Source organism: Centroberyx gerrardi, chromosome 5 (genome assembly GCF_048128805.1).
Source record: "Centroberyx gerrardi isolate f3 chromosome 5, fCenGer3.hap1.cur.20231027, whole genome shotgun sequence".
NCBI classification, from domain to species: domain Eukaryota; kingdom Metazoa; phylum Chordata; class Actinopteri; order Beryciformes; family Berycidae; genus Centroberyx; species Centroberyx gerrardi.
In genome coordinates, this window is record NC_136001.1 from 31,606,585 (window position 1) to 31,624,386 (window position 17,802).

Genomic DNA, 17,802 nt, shown 5'->3' on the forward strand with positions numbered 1-17,802 from the left:
AAAACTACAAGATCAAATTTGCACTCATTTAGGCTAAGGCATAGCAAGTGCCATACCTTGCCAAACCCCAGTTGGCGCCCACATCAGACAGTCCGGTAAGGATGAGTAAGCTGGGATGGGCAGTAACAGCCTGGGACTAGGTTTCCAAAAAAAAAACAAGCCCAACCTCTTCCGTCAGACTGGGTTTTCTTTATGGAGCAGTAGCCAGTCCCAACAGCAGGGGGCAGCACCGGCACACTGATTACACCCAGATCTCCATCGCGCTCCTGTTGCTCTGAGCAGAGGGAAGTTGGTCAGTCTCTACTAGTCCTATACTTTCTCTATGTAAACCATGGGGTAAGAGAACATTTTCTGGACAAAGGTGCAGTTCTTCGACAACGTGAGGCGATGCTTGATAAAAGTAAACGTTGGGGGGGGGGGGGGGGGGAACTTATTAAAGAATAACCCTACAGCATTATCTCTAACACAAAACAGCTGATGATATGTGTGTGAAGGGAAATGAGTAACACAAGAGCTGGCCTGTGTGCGTGTGTGTGTGTGTGTGTGTGTGTGTGTGTGTGTGTGTTGGCGGGGTTAGATTGGGGATTGTATTAATTTACAAGGGAGTGAGTATGACTCTTCCATCACCAGATCTCGTCACGTTTGCCTAGCAGAAGGACAGACTTCCCCATTCGCCGTCCGCTCGCTCTCTCCCTCCGTCTCCTCCGTTCTTCTTCTTCCCTTCTTTCTCTCCGACGGCCAGTCAACGAAGAGCGCCCTCCCTCCGCCACTGCCCTCTTTTTCTCTCCCCTCCATTACCTCCATTTTCCTCATTCATACCCCCTTTTATTTTTTTCCCCTCCCACCCCTCCCCCTTCAGTCTGTCAGGAGCACCAGTTCCCCCTCGCTCCTCTCTCCTCCATCGCTTTCCTCTCCTTCGCTGTACGGGGGCCGCTCCCGCTCTCGCTCCCTCTCCCTCTCTCTGGGCAGAGAGGTGGGCGTGGCCCGGCCCTCCGGTCGACGCGGGGGAGGCGGGACTTGGGGCAGGTAATGCTCCAGTAGCGCGGGGTGAAACGGCATGGTCGCCACGGAGACCGAGCCGGCGCCGCCCGGGTACTGGCCGTCGCCGGGGGCGTAGTGGATCTGCTGGGGCTCCGACTGGCTGGAAAAAACAAAATAAGAGCGTGAATCAACACCCTGATGTAGCTTCCAAAGTGACACCTGTTGATAATATCTAAAACATCTTATCCAACAGATGAGTAAGCTTCACTTTCTATATCACCAACATTACAAGTAACACAGGCTTTAAACTGATATATCGGTTTGCTGATATGTTGGCCTTTTCATGGTCTAGTCAGTTTTATCCACCTCTGATATGATGGATGCAGTTTGATTACATATTTATTGTAGAATTGATCAATACTACACTGGTTGAGTATGGGAAGCTCTTAACCTGTTGATTCTAATGCAACATTTTGATTAGATTATGCATGAATATGCTCTATTATTATTATTATTATCCTGGATTTCAATGGAGAGCGTAGTGTGGTTTTAGAGATTTTTCCGCCTTGCCAACAATAACATTATGGGAGAAACTCTGAATACATGTCAAAACATGTCATGTTTTGGATTTTTTTGGCATTAACATGGTCAAATTTAAAGATATTGAATATCGGCACAAAATAGAGTTCAAGTAACCATCCATAAGGAGTGCAGGGTCGTATTTAATATCCCTGCGACCATCAAACCATCGCGCTCGGAAAAGAGTCTTAAGATTATTGTGACCGTCTGGTATTGACATTTTATATCACATAAGAGGCTCAGACGGAATAGCTGTGGTTATGTACCACTGAGACAAACAAATGCAAAAGTAAAATGGAAAAAATACTGAAAACCAACCGCTGCAAACTTAACTCGTCGGAGGAGTTGGAGGGAACAATGGCGAGGGATGCTATTCATCGTCAAGGCGAGACTGAAAAACAGCCCAGCTGCTGTATTACTACTCCACTTTTGTTTGTGTCTCCAGGAAAGAGAAGGTATGAGAAAAAAAAGAGCTTTGGGGAGCTGCGGGCATTGTTTACAATGTGTGGAGGCACTGAGCGCACTACTGTTAATGGAATGAATTGTCAGTGTTGTCTGCCAGGGACAAAACTCTCTCTCTCGCATTAAAGCGCGCTCGCCTCTGTGCGTGTGCCGGCTCTCCTGCTATGTGTTTACCTGTGAGTGTAGGTCGCTCTCTGCTCTTGCCGGCGGCTTTTCATCATGGCCTTGTACTCGCCCACCCTCAGCCTCCGCCCCTCCACGATGCAGGTCCGCTTGGGCCGGGGCTTGTACTTGTAGTCCGGGTAGCGCTCCAGGTGCTGCCGGCTCAGCCTCGCCTGCTCTTCGTAGTACGGCTGCTTCTCCTGGTTGGACATGCCCTTCCACCTGGAGCCTGTAGGACGGAGACACGAGGATGAAGACCGGCTCTCCGGCGGTTTTTCGCTTTGTCAATCTGTCGGTTGTCAATCTGAGCCTCAGGTTTCTGCAGCAGAGGCGTGCTTGGAGTCCTGGTTTGTGCAGAGCAGTGGGAGAGTCTGCAGGTTTGCATTCCGACCAAACACTACAGCAGCTGATTTCACCGGTTAGTTCCTCCTCTCTGGTTAAAGGCGTGTTAACAAGTCAAATCAGCTGCTGTAGTGTTTGGTTGGAATGAAAACCTGCACACACACATGGCTCTCGACGGCACGCGGTTGGAGCCCGCTGCTGTAGCAAGTATTGGGGAAAACACTGCTTTCTAAATTGGAGGAGGAGATGAAGTGTGTATTTAAGTAGATTGGTGGTGCGTGTGTGTGTGTGTGTGAGAGAGAGATGGGTGGTTGGAGTGCCTCCAGCTCTCCATAATGGAATGGAATGTAAGTGTTTGGTCAGAGGAAAGGGATTCGGGCCTATGTGTGTGTGTGTGTGTGTGTGTGTGTGTCTACTGGGAGAAGCAGGTGGCTGATCGTGCCCTCACATGCCCCGCCGTGCCAGGCAGCGTCTCAGAATAGAGACGCGGAGCGAAACACACCCCCGATCCCCGTGCCGGGCTCACCCAGTATCTTGCTGATGGAGGAGTTGTGCATGTCGGGGTAGGCCTGCAGGATCCTCCTGCGCTCGTCCTTGGCCCAGACCATGAAGGCATTCATGGGTCTCTTGATGTGGCCGGAGGAGGGAGGGGGCCGGGCCTCGGCGTAGCCCCCCGGGCCGGAGGCTGACAGGGCGCCTGAAGGAGAGAGAGAGAGGGAGAGAGGGGTAGAGTCAGAGGACCACACAGCCAAACCAGTGTTGGGCTCATTACTCATTAAAATGGAATATATTAGTCATTCCTCCTTACTCATTTCAAAAGTAATGCTACAACTTGCCTATTCCCTCGTGGGAGCAGTGATTCATTACACTACTCCTTATAATACTTTTCTGTTCTGCCCCTAGAATTACACACAATTACCTCTCCTGGATAGTTAACCTTTATTTATTTAGGGAAAGTTTACAGAGCTGCGTGCTTTTTCAGCAGCATCCTGCTTCACTTTCATACAGTTACACACAGTCACACTGGGAGCTGCCCAGTACAACCACAGTCTTCTACTGGTGGCCACTGAGCAGCTCTACAGGAGCAGTTGGGGGTTCAGTGCCTTGCTCAAGGGCAACTCGACAGTAGCTGATGAGGGAGGGGAGAGAGTTACTCACTCACTTTCCCAACCAACAATTTCCCAGCCAGTCTAAGGATCCTTAGACTGTGTGAATGATCAGGAAACCAAAAAGCATTGATGTCTAATGTTCTTGTTGTCTTTTTACTGGATAAAATCAAAGCAGAGGGAATACTTCCACCCAGAGAAAGACAACTAACTATAATATAATCACTGATACTGAAATAGTTTGTTACACTGCTCATTACGGGGAAAAGTAAGACATTACTGAGCGTTAACGGGCAGCGGCGGGGACGCCTACCCTCCGAGTCACTGCTGAGATGGTCCTCAGTGGAGCGCAGGATCTGTCCATCCTCGCCCCGCTCCGAGTGGGACATCCTCTCGCAGCGAGGAGCGTCTTTATACTCCTGCAGACATGAAAGAGAAAGACAAAGACGGAAGGGAGTGAGACATGCGTATTCACACTCACACAGAGTCGAACACAAAGAGATGATTTGAATTGGGCCGCAGTAAAAAGGTGCTCCGAGGTGCGAGGGGCGTGTGCGTGTGTTCCACCAGCGCTATTTAAGGTAAAGAAACGACATGCCTGCCGTATCAGCTGGCGTTTAAATGCAGAGCTGTAAATGCAAAGAAAGGAAATTGTAACGGCACGGAGGAGGAAGAATGGTGTTTATTGTCTGAGGGAGGGGAGGAGAGGTGACAGAGAACAGGCAGAGATGGGAATGGAATTTGCAAAACTATCACACCATCGACATACTATCGTCCATTCCCGAGCCATAAAGCGGCATTATCCCCATACAGGCCCAACAGCAAAATAGGTCGGTCAACAGTATCGGTGTAATTGAACATGTGCAGCACGGGAGTAAAAGCTGATAATTGGAGCCGAGGCTAGATGGAGCGGGATAATGGAGGAGAGGAGGAGGAGAGCGGCGGTGTACAGTATTACTGTGGACAAAGAGAGAGGGCAGGTGGCTCAGTCAATGCCACACTGAGACCTTTGTGGTATTGTGAGGCTGCAACAGCTGTTGCTCTAGAGGACGTGGCCGAGACCAAAGCTGCAGCCGCCTGGAAGAATGAAAAGCCAAGACCAAAAAAAAAGAAGAAAAAAAAAGAAGACGATTTCTACAGGAATGAAAACAAAACAAAAAAAACGAGAAGCGCTTTTACAGAGTTCAGGGGCGAAAAATGGCACTTGGAAATGTTTTAATAGCAGTTAAGCAAAAAACAGCACAAACTGAACCTGCAGCTATTGTAGCGGGCTGAAAGTTTCCATTTCATTCTACATTGGTCTAATAAAGTTAAAAAAGTGCAAAAAATTACCCAACTGGGAAACATTTAGCACTTTTTCACTTTAGAATATCACTTTATTGGTCAAAACTAGAATAATACCAGTTAATACCATTTTGTCTGTTCCCATATTACATTGTATGCCAACATCTTTGTCATAAGATACATGAAACGCTGAATAATCAGCATCTTTTCATTGGTTAATGATAGAAAAAATAAGTTATCCCTTCATAATTAATTAAGCATATCACTAATAGAAGGTGACACCTAACTTTTACGATTTGCTTCACGTTTTTTTCTGTGCTGCCTGTGTGTTTGTATGTGTGTGTGTGTGTGTGTGTGTGTGTGTGTGTGCTGTACAGCTGAGACATTCTTTAGTGGGTTACAGTCTCAGTAAAAGCACGGCTCCCTGTAACCCTAAACCTGACTCTAACCCCTGACGAGACCGCTGCACATCAGTCTGAGTGTGCGTGTGTGTGTGTGTGTGTGTGTAAGTGTTTGAATTAATCATGATCAATTTCCACAAGCTTCTTTTCTTTTTCATCATTTCAAAACTAGGCCATTTACACGTCTCCGGCAGATTCAAGATGTTTCTGTTAATACTTTCAGGAAAGACGACGACGATGTCATCAAGAAAGGGCGAGCGCGAGGAGACAAAACACGATCATATCTACGACAGGCCGGCGAGTCTGGCAGCGGCATCGTCCCCAGAGAGATTCGTAGCCCGTTCTGGAGAGTCGCGCTCGGTGATGCGGCGCTTGTTGTGGCGCGAGACGGTTGCCGTGGTTACGGTGGCATTTGCGCAGGCGTTTTCTCCGGCTTTTACTTTACACGTATCGGGTCAGGTCGGGCTTTTTCTCCTGCTTGCCTCCCAGGTGGCGAGGCGGGTCAGAGACGCTTATTTTAACCCCTGACGTCTTTACACAGAAACCCCGGGTCAGATCCATCCAGAACCCGGTATGATGCTCTGTGTAAAGACGGCTTTATCCTCATCCTCTCTGCCCTCTCGAACCGGCGGTTCTCAACGTGGGGTCCGGGGACCACCAGGGGTCCTTGAGGGGGTTCCAGGGGGTCCCCAGCAAATTGCTGAATTGTTAAACTTCAGCATTATTTCATTTACAAGAAGTTAACACAATTATAATGTAGAAGAATGACTGTTTTGATCATATTTTCACTGTTATCTCTCTACCTACAATACAGACAGTCATGGAATTCTGGACAAAATCATATCTGACAATAAAAATATTCTCATATTTGATCCACATCTAGAGGTGTCCACAGTTTGGACATCGGCTCACCATCTTTGCGGCGACGTGACTCTCTCTCTCCCTGTCTCTCTCCCTCTCTCGCCCGCCGGCGCCGTGGCTCCTCAGGAGCTGCTGGGCATCATGGATGGCCTGGGTGACCACGTCACCGTCTCCTAGGAAACCTGGAGATGGACACACAGGAGCAGGAGGAGAAGAAGAAGAAGAAAAAGAAGAGGATGAGGATGAAGAGGATGCAGAAGGAGAGGAGGAAGAAGAAGAAGATGACGTAGAAGAACGAGAAGAAAATGAAAGGTAATGAACAAGATGATGATGATGAAGACGATGATGAGAAAGAACAGGAAGAAGAAGATGATGATAAAGAAGAAGAAGACGGAAGAAGATGATAATGTTGAAATCACAGAAGAAGAGGATGTGATGAAGAAGGAAAATAAGAGGGAGAAGAAGATGATGGTGGTGAAGAGGAAACAGAAGAAGAGATAGAGGAAGTTAGTGTTGAGTCAGCTATCGTCTGACTCCTCGTCACTCTGCCTCACCTACATAATTAGTTTCATATCCTGCCTGTGTGGAAAAATTCTCCATGTGGAAATGACAGAAAGTGAAAGAATGAAATAATTCATCTTCTCTTGGACAATAAGACAAACCGACAAAGCTATAATGCTAAAAAGCCGACGCATTTCGACTGCTGCAGCCTTCATCAGGATTACAGGATTGCATGCATAGTCGACCATAAATATTTTTAATTATTTTATTTCATTTTTCTGAAATTCACATTTTTCTCGTATAGACAAAATGGATTTTCAACATTGGTTTGTTACATTTCCTTATTATCTAAATCGGCTTTTGTGCTTTCCTTTTGTCTTTCCCTTATTTCTGTGAACATTCATAGAAAATAATAAAGACACCAAAGTAAGTACAATATTAAAATGACAAGTTGGTGTCTATATTATTCACATGGGACTAGTCTCAGTTCATTATCCTTACACAAAGTCTGGTGTCAGTGGTCTAATGTAGTCCAATTCTATGCTGATATTTTAAAGGTCCGGTGCAGTGAGAATCACATCTCCCAATCACATGGTATTGTTTATCAAAGGGCATGTTAGTGTGAAGTTGTCCAAAATATATTAACTTTCAGTGTTGTGGAAATTTAATAACCTTTGGGAAACTCTCCCTCTGGTTGTCAACAGAATCAAACCGTTTTAGAAATCCAATCTACTTCCTGGTGCAAATGATGTCACATATACCCAGGTTTTTAAAATGTTCTGACTCGTCAACAGTATGCATAATTACTGAGGTGCTGCATAGTCAGACAGTAGCCAGGTGGTTGCTTGCTGAACTAAAAGTCACCATACTTCCATTATTGATCGTCAATGGATGCCGAAGTTCAAGAGAAGGATTAAGCTCTTCTGTGCTGTTCTACAAGCTTTGTCTGCAACTGGCATTATTATTATTATTATTATTATTATTATTATGGCATTTTTTTATTGGAGAAATCAATAGCAAGGTTTTCCTGACTGAACTAAAATCATTGCTCTGGATCTTTAAAGCAATTCCTTGCATCTAATGTCCAACCAAGACCATCACAACATATTAAAACACAAAGTAAATCTTAAAAGTTAAATTTCTCACTCATTCCACTTTTAAAATTCAAAATTCAAATGGCCTCTCGTTGTTTCCTCAGACAATTTAAAGTGGTAATCCACAAGTTCCTGGTTTCTTTTAATTTAGTGAATTTTTTGGTGCTCAGCGCTCATCGCTGTGGTGTTTCTGCACTGTTCTTCCCAGAGATCACCTGTCAATCAAACAGTGTGTCCAGTACTGTGACGTCTTTTTCCTTGGATTTTCTGTTGATGCAGTTTGAGTTTCTGTAGCTGTTTGGTTTTTTTGGACAGAAGGTGGGAGCAGCAGTGTAACTCACTGAGGGCGGATCGTGGCGGGCTGTGGGACAGCTCTCTCTGGAGGTCTCTGGGTCTGTAGGCCACCTGCAGCGCCAGCGATCCCAGCTCCAGGCTCTGCGGGCTGGGCGTTTTCCCCAGCTCCAGCCCCTTGGGCTTGGAGGTCAGGTTCAAGGGTTGACTGGCTTCCTAAACACACAGCAAGAGCAGATGAGCAGGGGTGGGGCTAGTGACACACACTCACGTATAAACACACACACACAAAGGGTGAGGGTGTGTACATATTCCGGTTATGCACGGCAGATTTGGCATGTCAGAGCACATCTGTCACACCTTTGTAGTGTTTCTACTCCTTTGTCTTTGTATTCATCTTATCCTCTCTCTCCTTTTGTTTATTTAAGCTGTGTTAGTCTATCTCTGCTTGAGAACCAGCAGTGCAAATAGAGTATGACTGAGAGCGCACGCTACGTACACACACAGGCGAGCAAACGCGCACACACACAAACACACATATGCAACACTCATAAAACCTTTGTACAGAGGGTGTGGTGTATCAGAAAAGTCTTTCAGTGTCCCAGATACCAGAAAAGTTCATTGTCTGTTTGATCCAGAGGGCTTCACTTTCTTTAACGTCTGCCCAACCGCACACACACACACACACACACACACACACTCGCTGCTATCATTCACTGTCCTCTAAGACCATTAGCAGCTGAAAGCAATGCTTGCAGTTTGGGTATATAATCTCTATAATGTAGATTTATGCAGTAGAAATGTGTATTTAAAGAAGTTGGGAAAGGAGTTTGTTTCAGCTAAACACTTAGATGGCTAACATACAATGCCAAAACCTATGCAATGTATAAAAGATGCATGCACAAGCATTGTAAAACATGTACAAAGCTGGAGAGAGGCTGCAGTAGTGTGGTGACACCGTACCTGTCGGAAGGAGCTGCTCCTCTTGGGGGTGGAGTGAGGGTTCGGCAGCAGCTGCATGGGATAGTCCACAGCTGTGTGAAGGGTGGAGGAGAAAATAAAGATGTGAAATGGTAATTCACATTCACTCTCTGACATACATACATGCATTTGAATAGGGCTGGGTGATATGGTTGAAATCAATATTACAATATTCATAAGGATTTTCTTTCGATATCGATATAGGCTATATCATGATATGGCTCATGTACGCAAAAATCACGTTAAATAATCAAATTAATGTTCATCCCATTGAGCCGCATGGTAATGTTAGGATGTGATGTCAAACCAAACTGAAATTTTCAAATAATATTCCCACCATTTTGAGTTTTTTAATAAAATTTGCTTGTTACTATCAGTTTAGACAGCAGAATTGTGTGTCATGATATTCCAAAATCACCATATTATCACCATATGATTGCACTGAAACGATAATATTGAATTATCACCCAGCCGTACATTTGAATACATTATATGAGCACTCAACCGCCAGTATTAGGCCGTGGTCAGATGGGACGCATTTTTCAGTGCAAGACAAGTTCGGCAAAAACTTGTAAGCTATCTCGTTAGCGTAGCTAGCTAACCTGAAGTAACAAAGCTAGCTAACCTGAAGTAACATTTTTGAAAATAAAAATGGACAAAACACAGTTAGCGGTTGCTTTGCCTGCTCTTGAAGAAGAGGACGAGGAGCTCTTTCAGAAATGGAGCATGTGGGTTTTAACATCTTGTCCAAGAGCTCTGCCTAGAGCGATAGTGTCCGTTTCAAGGGCTACTTTAGCACTGAGCTAAACACTGACTAACCCTAACCCTAATGCAGCTAGTTGAGACATATTTTTTTAACTTGGAGTGCAAGGAGAACACCCCAAAATGCACACTGTCCAAAACAACCAACCAAACCGTTGAAAATAACTAAAAAATGGGATCACAGCCTTAGCTAACCTGGGTATTTAGATTGACGCCACTTGCTTAGTTTCATTTCCAAAGCCTGGACTAAAAAAAATGTCAAAAACAGTCACAGTGCTGACACATGAACTGCAGCAGGTGAACATGATGTTTCATGGTGTCTATAATGGGGAAGTCATATGGCGCATGCTAAGAAAATGAGAATGCTCTACCAAAGTGAAACATCACTTTATCAACATCGTTTTTCACTGTAAAGTAGGTTGAGAAAAAAAATAATTATTTCCCTGCTCTTCAAAGAGGAGACATCTCCAAATCTCTGGCTCCAGCTGACCTCTTCCACGCAACCCTTTCTAGTTTCTTTCTGCATTTTTTTTTTTGCATTCATCCCTGAAAACATTTTAAAACACACACACACACACACATAGATTTATTTTCTTGAATCTATGAAAAAAGCAAATGAATGGCCATCCTTAAATTCTGCCTACAGTGTTTTAAAGATTGGCCTTGGTGTCTTTTAGGTTTGAAAAGATAGAGAACACAAGGTCGCCCCTGAGCACAGCTTTTAAGACAGTGAAAGCAAGATTGCACAAAGCTGTGGCTTTCTATAGCTGTGTGCCCTCTATAGCCTGAAAACTGTATGAGTGTGTGTGTGCGAGAGAGAGAGAGGTACCATTTACTGTATTGTTCACCTGAAGCCTACATTCCCGTCTCACTGATGCCGCCTTTCCATTTTCCATAAAATAGACCTTGAGTCGAAGTGCACGAATCTGCTAAAGCTTCTCTAAAAAGAAACATTCAAGTGAGAAGACGCTCTCGGAAAACAACAAACTCGTAGAACTGTGTAGAGGGAGGCGGCATTTTCGACATGAAGTTTCTGGCACAGAAACAAGAGGTTTTGTGATGAGTCAATATAGGAAGCCGCTGTCTTTCTGTGAGCTAAACAATAGGTAAAGTAAAGGGTATGATCAGTGGCAACATCCGATCAAAACCGCTGAATCAAAAGCTCCCCGTTCATCCCTTTTCCAGTGAGCTTTGTGGCAGACGGGTTGAATGGTAACTTTTCCTGAGCTCAGGTGTCATCCTGAGGCCTCGACAATAAGCTAAGGATAAGCCATGAAAGAACTGACAAAGGCCTAATGTTCCCGGTGCAGAGCAACCTGTGAACGTTAACAGAGAATGACGTGATGACTGACGACGGACCAAAAACACCTGGAAACGAAAAACAAAACTGTAGTACTGTACTCAAATTGAGTTCAGGTGAAGGTAAATTAGCTCTGTGCATGATTTGGAATGTGACACAACCTAGGTGTGCAGGTTTTCCATTTCATCAATACATTGTCAGAAATGAGTAGTGCTTTTGTTTTTAACCTTGATTTTGCTTGCTACTATATCCAAATTAAAATGAAAATTCCTGATTTAAAGTAAAAGTCTGTGACATCCGTGACAACAGACATTTCATATAAATAAATGTCTGTTTTGCTACTCTCTATCTCTGATTGCTGTAACACAATAGTGATTCAGCTTATCTCCAGTTCATGAAAGCTTTTATATCTCCTGTTCTGAACACCCGGTGTCTGGTAGCTCTTTCCTGAGAAAAGGGAAGTGATGCGTTTCACATTTCCGTTTTGTTTGGAATCTCATTTGCTGGGCTGGGTGGAGACTGACCTGGCTTGCAGGGGATTGGCTGCAGCGGCAAGGTCATCTGGGGGTCAGAGGTGACCGAGAGGGGCTGAGTGTTGGGGTGGAAAGCCGGTATCATCACATAAGGCATGTTAACCTGCTGGGACAAGGCAAGACAAACCCAACTTAGATACCACCTTTACAAGAGCAACGCTGAACAGGAACAGGGGAACGCAGTCCCAACCTTTTGTCTGAAACACAGACGTCTGACCTGAAATGACAACTTCTATAACAATATGTGGCGAAGTGAAAATAATGTTCCAGTAATTGTGTATAACCGTGGGAATTTCCTGGTAAATGGCTGGTCTCAAATAAAACTCATTTTTTAATAGTTTGGGCAGATATAAACAGAAAATAATACTTTACTATAGGTTTTCCAACATGGTATCTAGTATTCACAGCAGGCAGTGTCAACAAAGCAATTTGAATGGTCAAACTAGCCGTGCTTTTTTGGTTGCTACGGTAACCCTAGTGGTAACCAATGGACTACTTAGCTTTCTCCTCATTTTATTCTTATGTATGTACACTACTTGGAAGGAAACTTTTCAGACATGCATTAGGAATCGTTGTATGAAGCTATAATAATATAATAAACTTAGATAATGCGTACTCATACCTACTGCATCACTGTCGTACCAATAATTACAGTAAAGGACGCCCTCTCAGATATTATTACTATACTGACGCACAAACAGGATGTCATAAGAATTACCACAACACTGCCTGATGCTTCACAAGTATTATCTTTGGCTCTACCATGCTGAGACATCTGGAGCAGCCAGAGCTCGACTGACCTGGATCTGCTGCTGAAGCACGTTGATCTTGTGCTGCTGCTGGATCAGCTGCTGCTGCTGCTTGGCGATCTGAGACACAAAGCATGGTCATTCTCACACACACATCTTCGTGCCAGACCCATCCTGAATGTCCACAACGACACTGCAAAACATGTTCATTTTAACATGTCATTTAATCCAGTGTTCTTAAAGTCGTATTCTTCTGAAACTGGGGTGAGAGTTTCATTTGTTTCCAATGCAAATCAACTTGTTTCAAGAATTTCAATTTCCAGTCAGGATCTGTTGAGCACATACGTCGAGCTGTAGCCATGGTTCATCCTGTGCTGTGGGCATTAGATGTATATGGAAAATCTAACTAGGATCTTATCATTTTTTTTATCATAATGGAGAGCAAGGATCAAAACCCTAAGAAATCTATTTGGAAGCCATATCTAAAAAAAAAAGTCACATCAGGAGAACATTCAGGACCAATGTTTATCACACGGACTAAATAATAATATCTTGACAGTCATCAGTCATTGCTCCATTTTCTCCCCAGAAATGTACTCTATTCAGATAACCAGGTTTAGAGGTTTTGGTGGCAAATGATATTAGATGCAGAGACTTTGCCCTGAGTGTTACCTGTTCCTGCTGCTGTCGAGCCAACTCCATCTGCTGCTGCTGCTTCTCCAGCAGCAGGGCGGCCATGTTCCTCTGCTCAGAATGGGCTCCCAGTAGCTGCTCCCTCAGACCGCTCAGCTGGTTGATCATCAGCAACAACTGGAGCTCCTTCTCCGCCAGAGACTCTGGGGTACCTGGTGGGAGGGAGGAGGAGGAGGAGGAGGAGGAGGAGGAGGAGGAGGAGGGGGGCAGACACAAACACAATGGGTAGATGATTAGAAGAAAGCCCCACAAAGAGTGGAATAGTCACACAATCAGTTGCAAAAATTAAAGGAGAGAGAGATTTTCAGATTCAGATTGCTCTGAAATTTGCTTGAGCAGTTACATTTCACTTCAGACCGGATCATAATCAGTGTTGGGTGGTAATGGGTTACTTTAATATTACTTTTCCTAGTCGTCAGTAGTGTAACGAATTACTATTTCAATTTCATTGATGATAGTCATTAAATTCAGTATCACTCCCTACACTAGATCCCACCACTATCACCTGTTCGTTTTACTCAAGATAAGTCATCGTCCTCTCACACTGAGCGAACCAACCCAACGCTGATCATGACATATGCGAAAACAGGCAAATAGCTGCAAAACATGATGGAAATAGGATGGAAACAGATGTATAAGGAGCATGAAGGTGTTGGAAAGGGAAGGTAGCGTCTGAAAGCTGACCTTTCAGTTGTCCTGCCCCCACCACGCTTTTATCCAGAAGTTTCTCCCTCCAGTCGGCATTCAGCAGCTTCTCAATGGTAGGCATTACTGTTAACAGGACACAACAGGTACTCAGCAGAAGCGCAATGGGCTGCACTAGATGGTGCAAAAAAATATATTCTGTCAAATATAATCCATCTGACACCAAACTACTTTTCTGGCTTCTCCTGTGCCTCCCTAATGGCATTGATTGAAGAAGACATTTGAGGTGCAGAAGGGCAGAGGTTGTTTGTCTGTCTGAGAGGAGTTTTGAGTGTTTGAGTGAATCAATATTTGGACAGAGTACAATCCAAGGTCAGGTAGTGGGTGAGGATTTGAAGAGTAAGACTCTTAAACAAAAGACGTGAAGAGAGGTCCCGGGGAAATTCAAGGCGCGGAGTGCAGGCCGGTGAAAGACTTGAGGGCAGGGAGAGTCTCGGGAGTGGCTGGGAGAGCAGCTTTTTACTCCGCATGTGAAGCATTGAGCAAAATCAAACAAAAACGCACCCCGATCCCCCGAGCCCATTCAGGAGCCACAACACCACACTCGCTTTGCTAGACAAACCGTCACTTCTATCGATTTTCAGCCGACTGCATTGTGTAATGCTGAATAGCCGCAGAATGCAGTGCACTTAAACACATAAGATATGGACTTGTCGAAGTGCTGTGGGTGAGAAAATTGTATGAATGTGTGTGTGCGTGAGAGGAAGACAGAGACAGAGAAAGAGAGAAAGAGAGAGTGCCATACAGGGAAATAAAACTGAGGCACAGAAAGACAGAGACAGGGAGCAGAGGTGCACCAATACCAGTTTTTCAGAACTGATACAAAGTACCAAGTACTTTATTAAGTAGATCAGCTGACATGAGTACCGAGTACCAAGTACTACTCAATTTACAGCCATTCATGCCGTCTACTGTAGTATTGGCCTGTTATAGAAAAAAATACAGGAACAAGTGTATCAATTCCATTTTGATTCAGTTTTTCTTGATTTGATGAAATTGTGCAAAGACCATTGTATAAAAATCAGTGGTTCTCAATCCTGGTACTGCTGGTTTTCTCCTACCAGCGACTTAATTGCAGTTAATTGCATTCACCTGGCGTGAATATCAGTCCAAGATTAGATGGCTCCAATAAAAACCATCAGGATTCTGCATCCTGAGGATTGAGAACCGCTGGACTAGAGCCAAGGTACTTAACTGTGGTCCTCGAGGTCCGGTGTCTGCAGGTTTTTGTTCCTCCCTGGGACTTAATGAGCCACACCTGGTGTCAGGTAGATGCAGACCAGGTGTGGCTCATTAACTATCAGGGATGCACAAAAACCTGCAGGACACTGGACCTCGAGGATCGGAGTTGAGTAACCATAGGGGCTAGACGATATAGCTTCTCGTTTTTAAACCCTGGTCAAAAACAGTTAATCAGAATAGGTTAATGAATAAAGAACAGTGCAGTAGATTAGGCCTAATAAAACAGAATGGCATTCTTTTATGCAACAGGTGCATTGCCATGAACTTCACATATTGCAGCATTGGAGAATTTTCACATCAGGAGACTATTTTCCAGTTTCATATTGCACCAAAGTACATGTCATTAAACAATCGATATCAGGACAGCTTCATTTAGCTTCATTTTCAAGATGGCACCGCACTAGTGGCAGCCTGTTGCAGTAGCTCCGGTCACTGGAATTTCCCTTCGGGGATAAATAAAGTACTCTATCTATCTATCTATCTATCTATCTATCTATCTATCTATCTATCTATCTATCTATCTATCTATATTTACTGATCTAAGTATGAGTAAGAGCTGGATGAGTGCTGATCCTGATACTACAGATACTATCAGTGCACCTCTAACAGAAAGTGAGCGTGAGCGACCAAGCTAGTCCTGAGACAGGCCTTCTGGTTGTACCTTCGTTGAAGTTGGATTGTCCCTCTGGGCGTTCGTGGGCCCTGGCCTCCTTCAGTCCCATGGGGCTTTGCCTGTGAGGCAGGTCCTTACCTGGGGAGCCCTCCTACAAGACAGGGAGAATCATAAATAGCACTTATCTAACAACTGACAAAGCCTAAGGCCAGGATGACACTTAAAGGAAAAATCCACCCTTGGATATACTGTTACATATCAACAATCTGTGATGTTCAGTGCATTCCAGGAGTTACTTTGTTACAAGTGTTGTAATATACTATTTTGTTGTACCTACTTTCCCTCAACCTGCCTCATCTACTTCTACATCAACCTGCCTCATCTACTTCCTACATTTCCCAGAATGCCTTTCGACAACCAACAGAGAAGGGGCCTGAACTTGTTGCTTTCTATCAAAAGTGGCCGTATGGACCTATAAATCTAGCTAGCTACCTAGTTTGTGGACACTGGGGCTTTTCTATGATCGTGGCCATGCCCCTTACTCAAAACACACCATGTCTTGTAGCTGCAAGCACTGCATTCTGGTCTATTGAAGCTACTGTTGGTAAAGAAATTGGTCTCTCTGCTTCTTCTATGATGGATTTCTCCCTGTATAATCGCTGAATCTCATGTGCAAAGTGGTGAGTCTAGAAAGAAGAACTCGCTCTTTCATTCTGAGGGACTGACACCAAAACCTGATGTTTACTGTTGATGTCTGAAAATGTTTCTGCTATCAGACTCCACTGTAGCTGCTGGAAATATCTCAACATGACATCAAGTCATCTACGTTGGGCCAGTCAGGAATAAGACACCACCAAACAACAAAATGGAACCAGGAATGCAAGTTACATTGCTAATAACAATTTTTAACAGTGTTATTTTTTCTGGTGGATTTTTCCTTTAAAGCGTTGAAGCATTGTTCTTCAGTGTTCAGACTTTACAGCAACAAAAAAATGTATCATGGATTAAGATGTTGACTGACAACAACCTCGGCCTCTTTAACCTGACTGGCAGCCATTTTTGACCTTCCCTGATTTATAACCGTAGTGTTATTCTTACCGAAGGGGAGCACGAGAGTGGTGGGGTCAATTGACGGGCCTCCACTGGCTGATTTCCTGACCAATCATGTGAAGGAGATGTTTTAGGTGGCTCGGCACTGATAATGACTCCGCCACACTCCTCCTGTTCCACTTTGACACCGACACCCGCCATGCTGACATCTCCGCTGGCGTGGAGATGCAGCGCTGGAGGGCTGGGCTCAACCATTCTGGGGAGAGAGAAGAAGAAGAGGCGGCTCAGTGCAGGTGAATTAAAAAACAAATGCATAGGAACATTCAGGATCAATGTTCCCGTCAAGCTGATATTTTGGTGAACTGCTTCTAATCATTTTTTACATTGACCAAATAATAATCAGTCTTATTATCTTATCAGTCATCATAGATGCACTTTGTCCCCTGACATTTAATCAGTAGAAGGGAATTTCCACCTTTTGGTGGCACATGATATTAGATGCAGGGACTTTTGCCAGAGTTCAATTATGAGAATTGAACACAAAAGGCTTATGGACAAGTCAATCTGATTGATGTGAGTGACTCATGCATCCGTGCATGTTCCTGTACAGGATGAAACCACTTTTGGTAAAGTTGGGTCAGGTAACCAACCCTAACCAAACAGTACTGAGGGTGAAAAGATTCTAGTTCAGAGGTTGTCAAAGTGGGGTCCGGGGTCCCACCCAGGGGTCCTTGAGGGGTTTCCAGGGGTTCCCCAGCAAAATGAGGAATAATTTAATTTCACTATATTGTAATTCACTAGGAATCATCCCAATTAGAGAATGTATAGGAATGACTATTCTAATCATAAGTTTCACTCTCACCACTATTATGGTGAGAGTTGTACAATTCAATAGTAAATCAATAGTCTTCCTACATGGGTCCCTAGGAGTAAATCTCATCAAATAGGGGTCTGTTGGGTTTAATGTGTGTCTATTTGGGGGTCAGTGACATGAAAAATATGAAGCCCTGGTTTAGGTCATTGGTGATGTTCAAGGTCCAGGGTTAGCTAATGCTACTGTATAGTTACCACAGGTCAGGGGCAAAGTCACAGCAAGGCCTATTGTCCACT

At 44.4% G+C, this 17,802-nt stretch overlaps 1 protein-coding gene across 4 annotated transcripts; it reads right to left on the reverse strand.

Annotated features, from left to right (window-relative positions):
• Positions 1–855: 855 nt before the first annotated feature.
• Positions 856–16,947, reverse strand: sox13 (SRY-box transcription factor 13). Of its 4 annotated transcripts, none has more exons than XM_071917337.2 (13): positions 16,741–16,947; positions 15,691–15,793; positions 13,767–13,853; positions 13,062–13,234; positions 12,441–12,509; positions 11,632–11,743; positions 9,028–9,098; positions 8,115–8,280; positions 6,230–6,360; positions 3,946–4,051; positions 3,053–3,223; positions 2,197–2,413; positions 856–1,141 (listed from the first exon to the last, which is right to left on the reverse strand). In XM_071917337.2, exons 1-13 carry the CDS (start codon positions 16,945–16,947, stop codon positions 856–858), a joined length of 1,899 nt encoding a protein of 632 aa, XP_071773438.1. The 4 variants fall into 4 exon arrangements, with proteins under 4 accessions (XP_071773438.1, XP_071773437.1, XP_078139826.1 ...); XM_071917336.2 differs by having other exon boundaries at positions 11,632–11,746; XM_078283700.1 differs by lacking the exon at positions 13,767–13,853.
• Positions 16,948–17,802: the final 855 nt, after the last annotated feature.

What these genes read in the sequence shown, in the direction of transcription:
- sox13 (XM_071917336.2), bottom strand. Translation starts at nt 16,947, where the DNA reads ATGGTTGAGCCCAGCCCTCCAGCGCTGCATCTCCACGCCAGCGGAGAT. An exon ending in CCCGCCACGATCCGCCCTCA is followed by an intron (nt 6,361 to 8,114) that starts GTGAGTTACACT and finishes GTCCATCTCCAG; the next exon opens with GTTTCCTAGGAGACGGTGAC. An exon ending in AGAGCGACCTACACTCACAG is followed by an intron (nt 1,142 to 2,196) that starts GTAAACACATAG and finishes TGTTTTTTCCAG; the next exon opens with CCAGTCGGAGCCCCAGCAGA.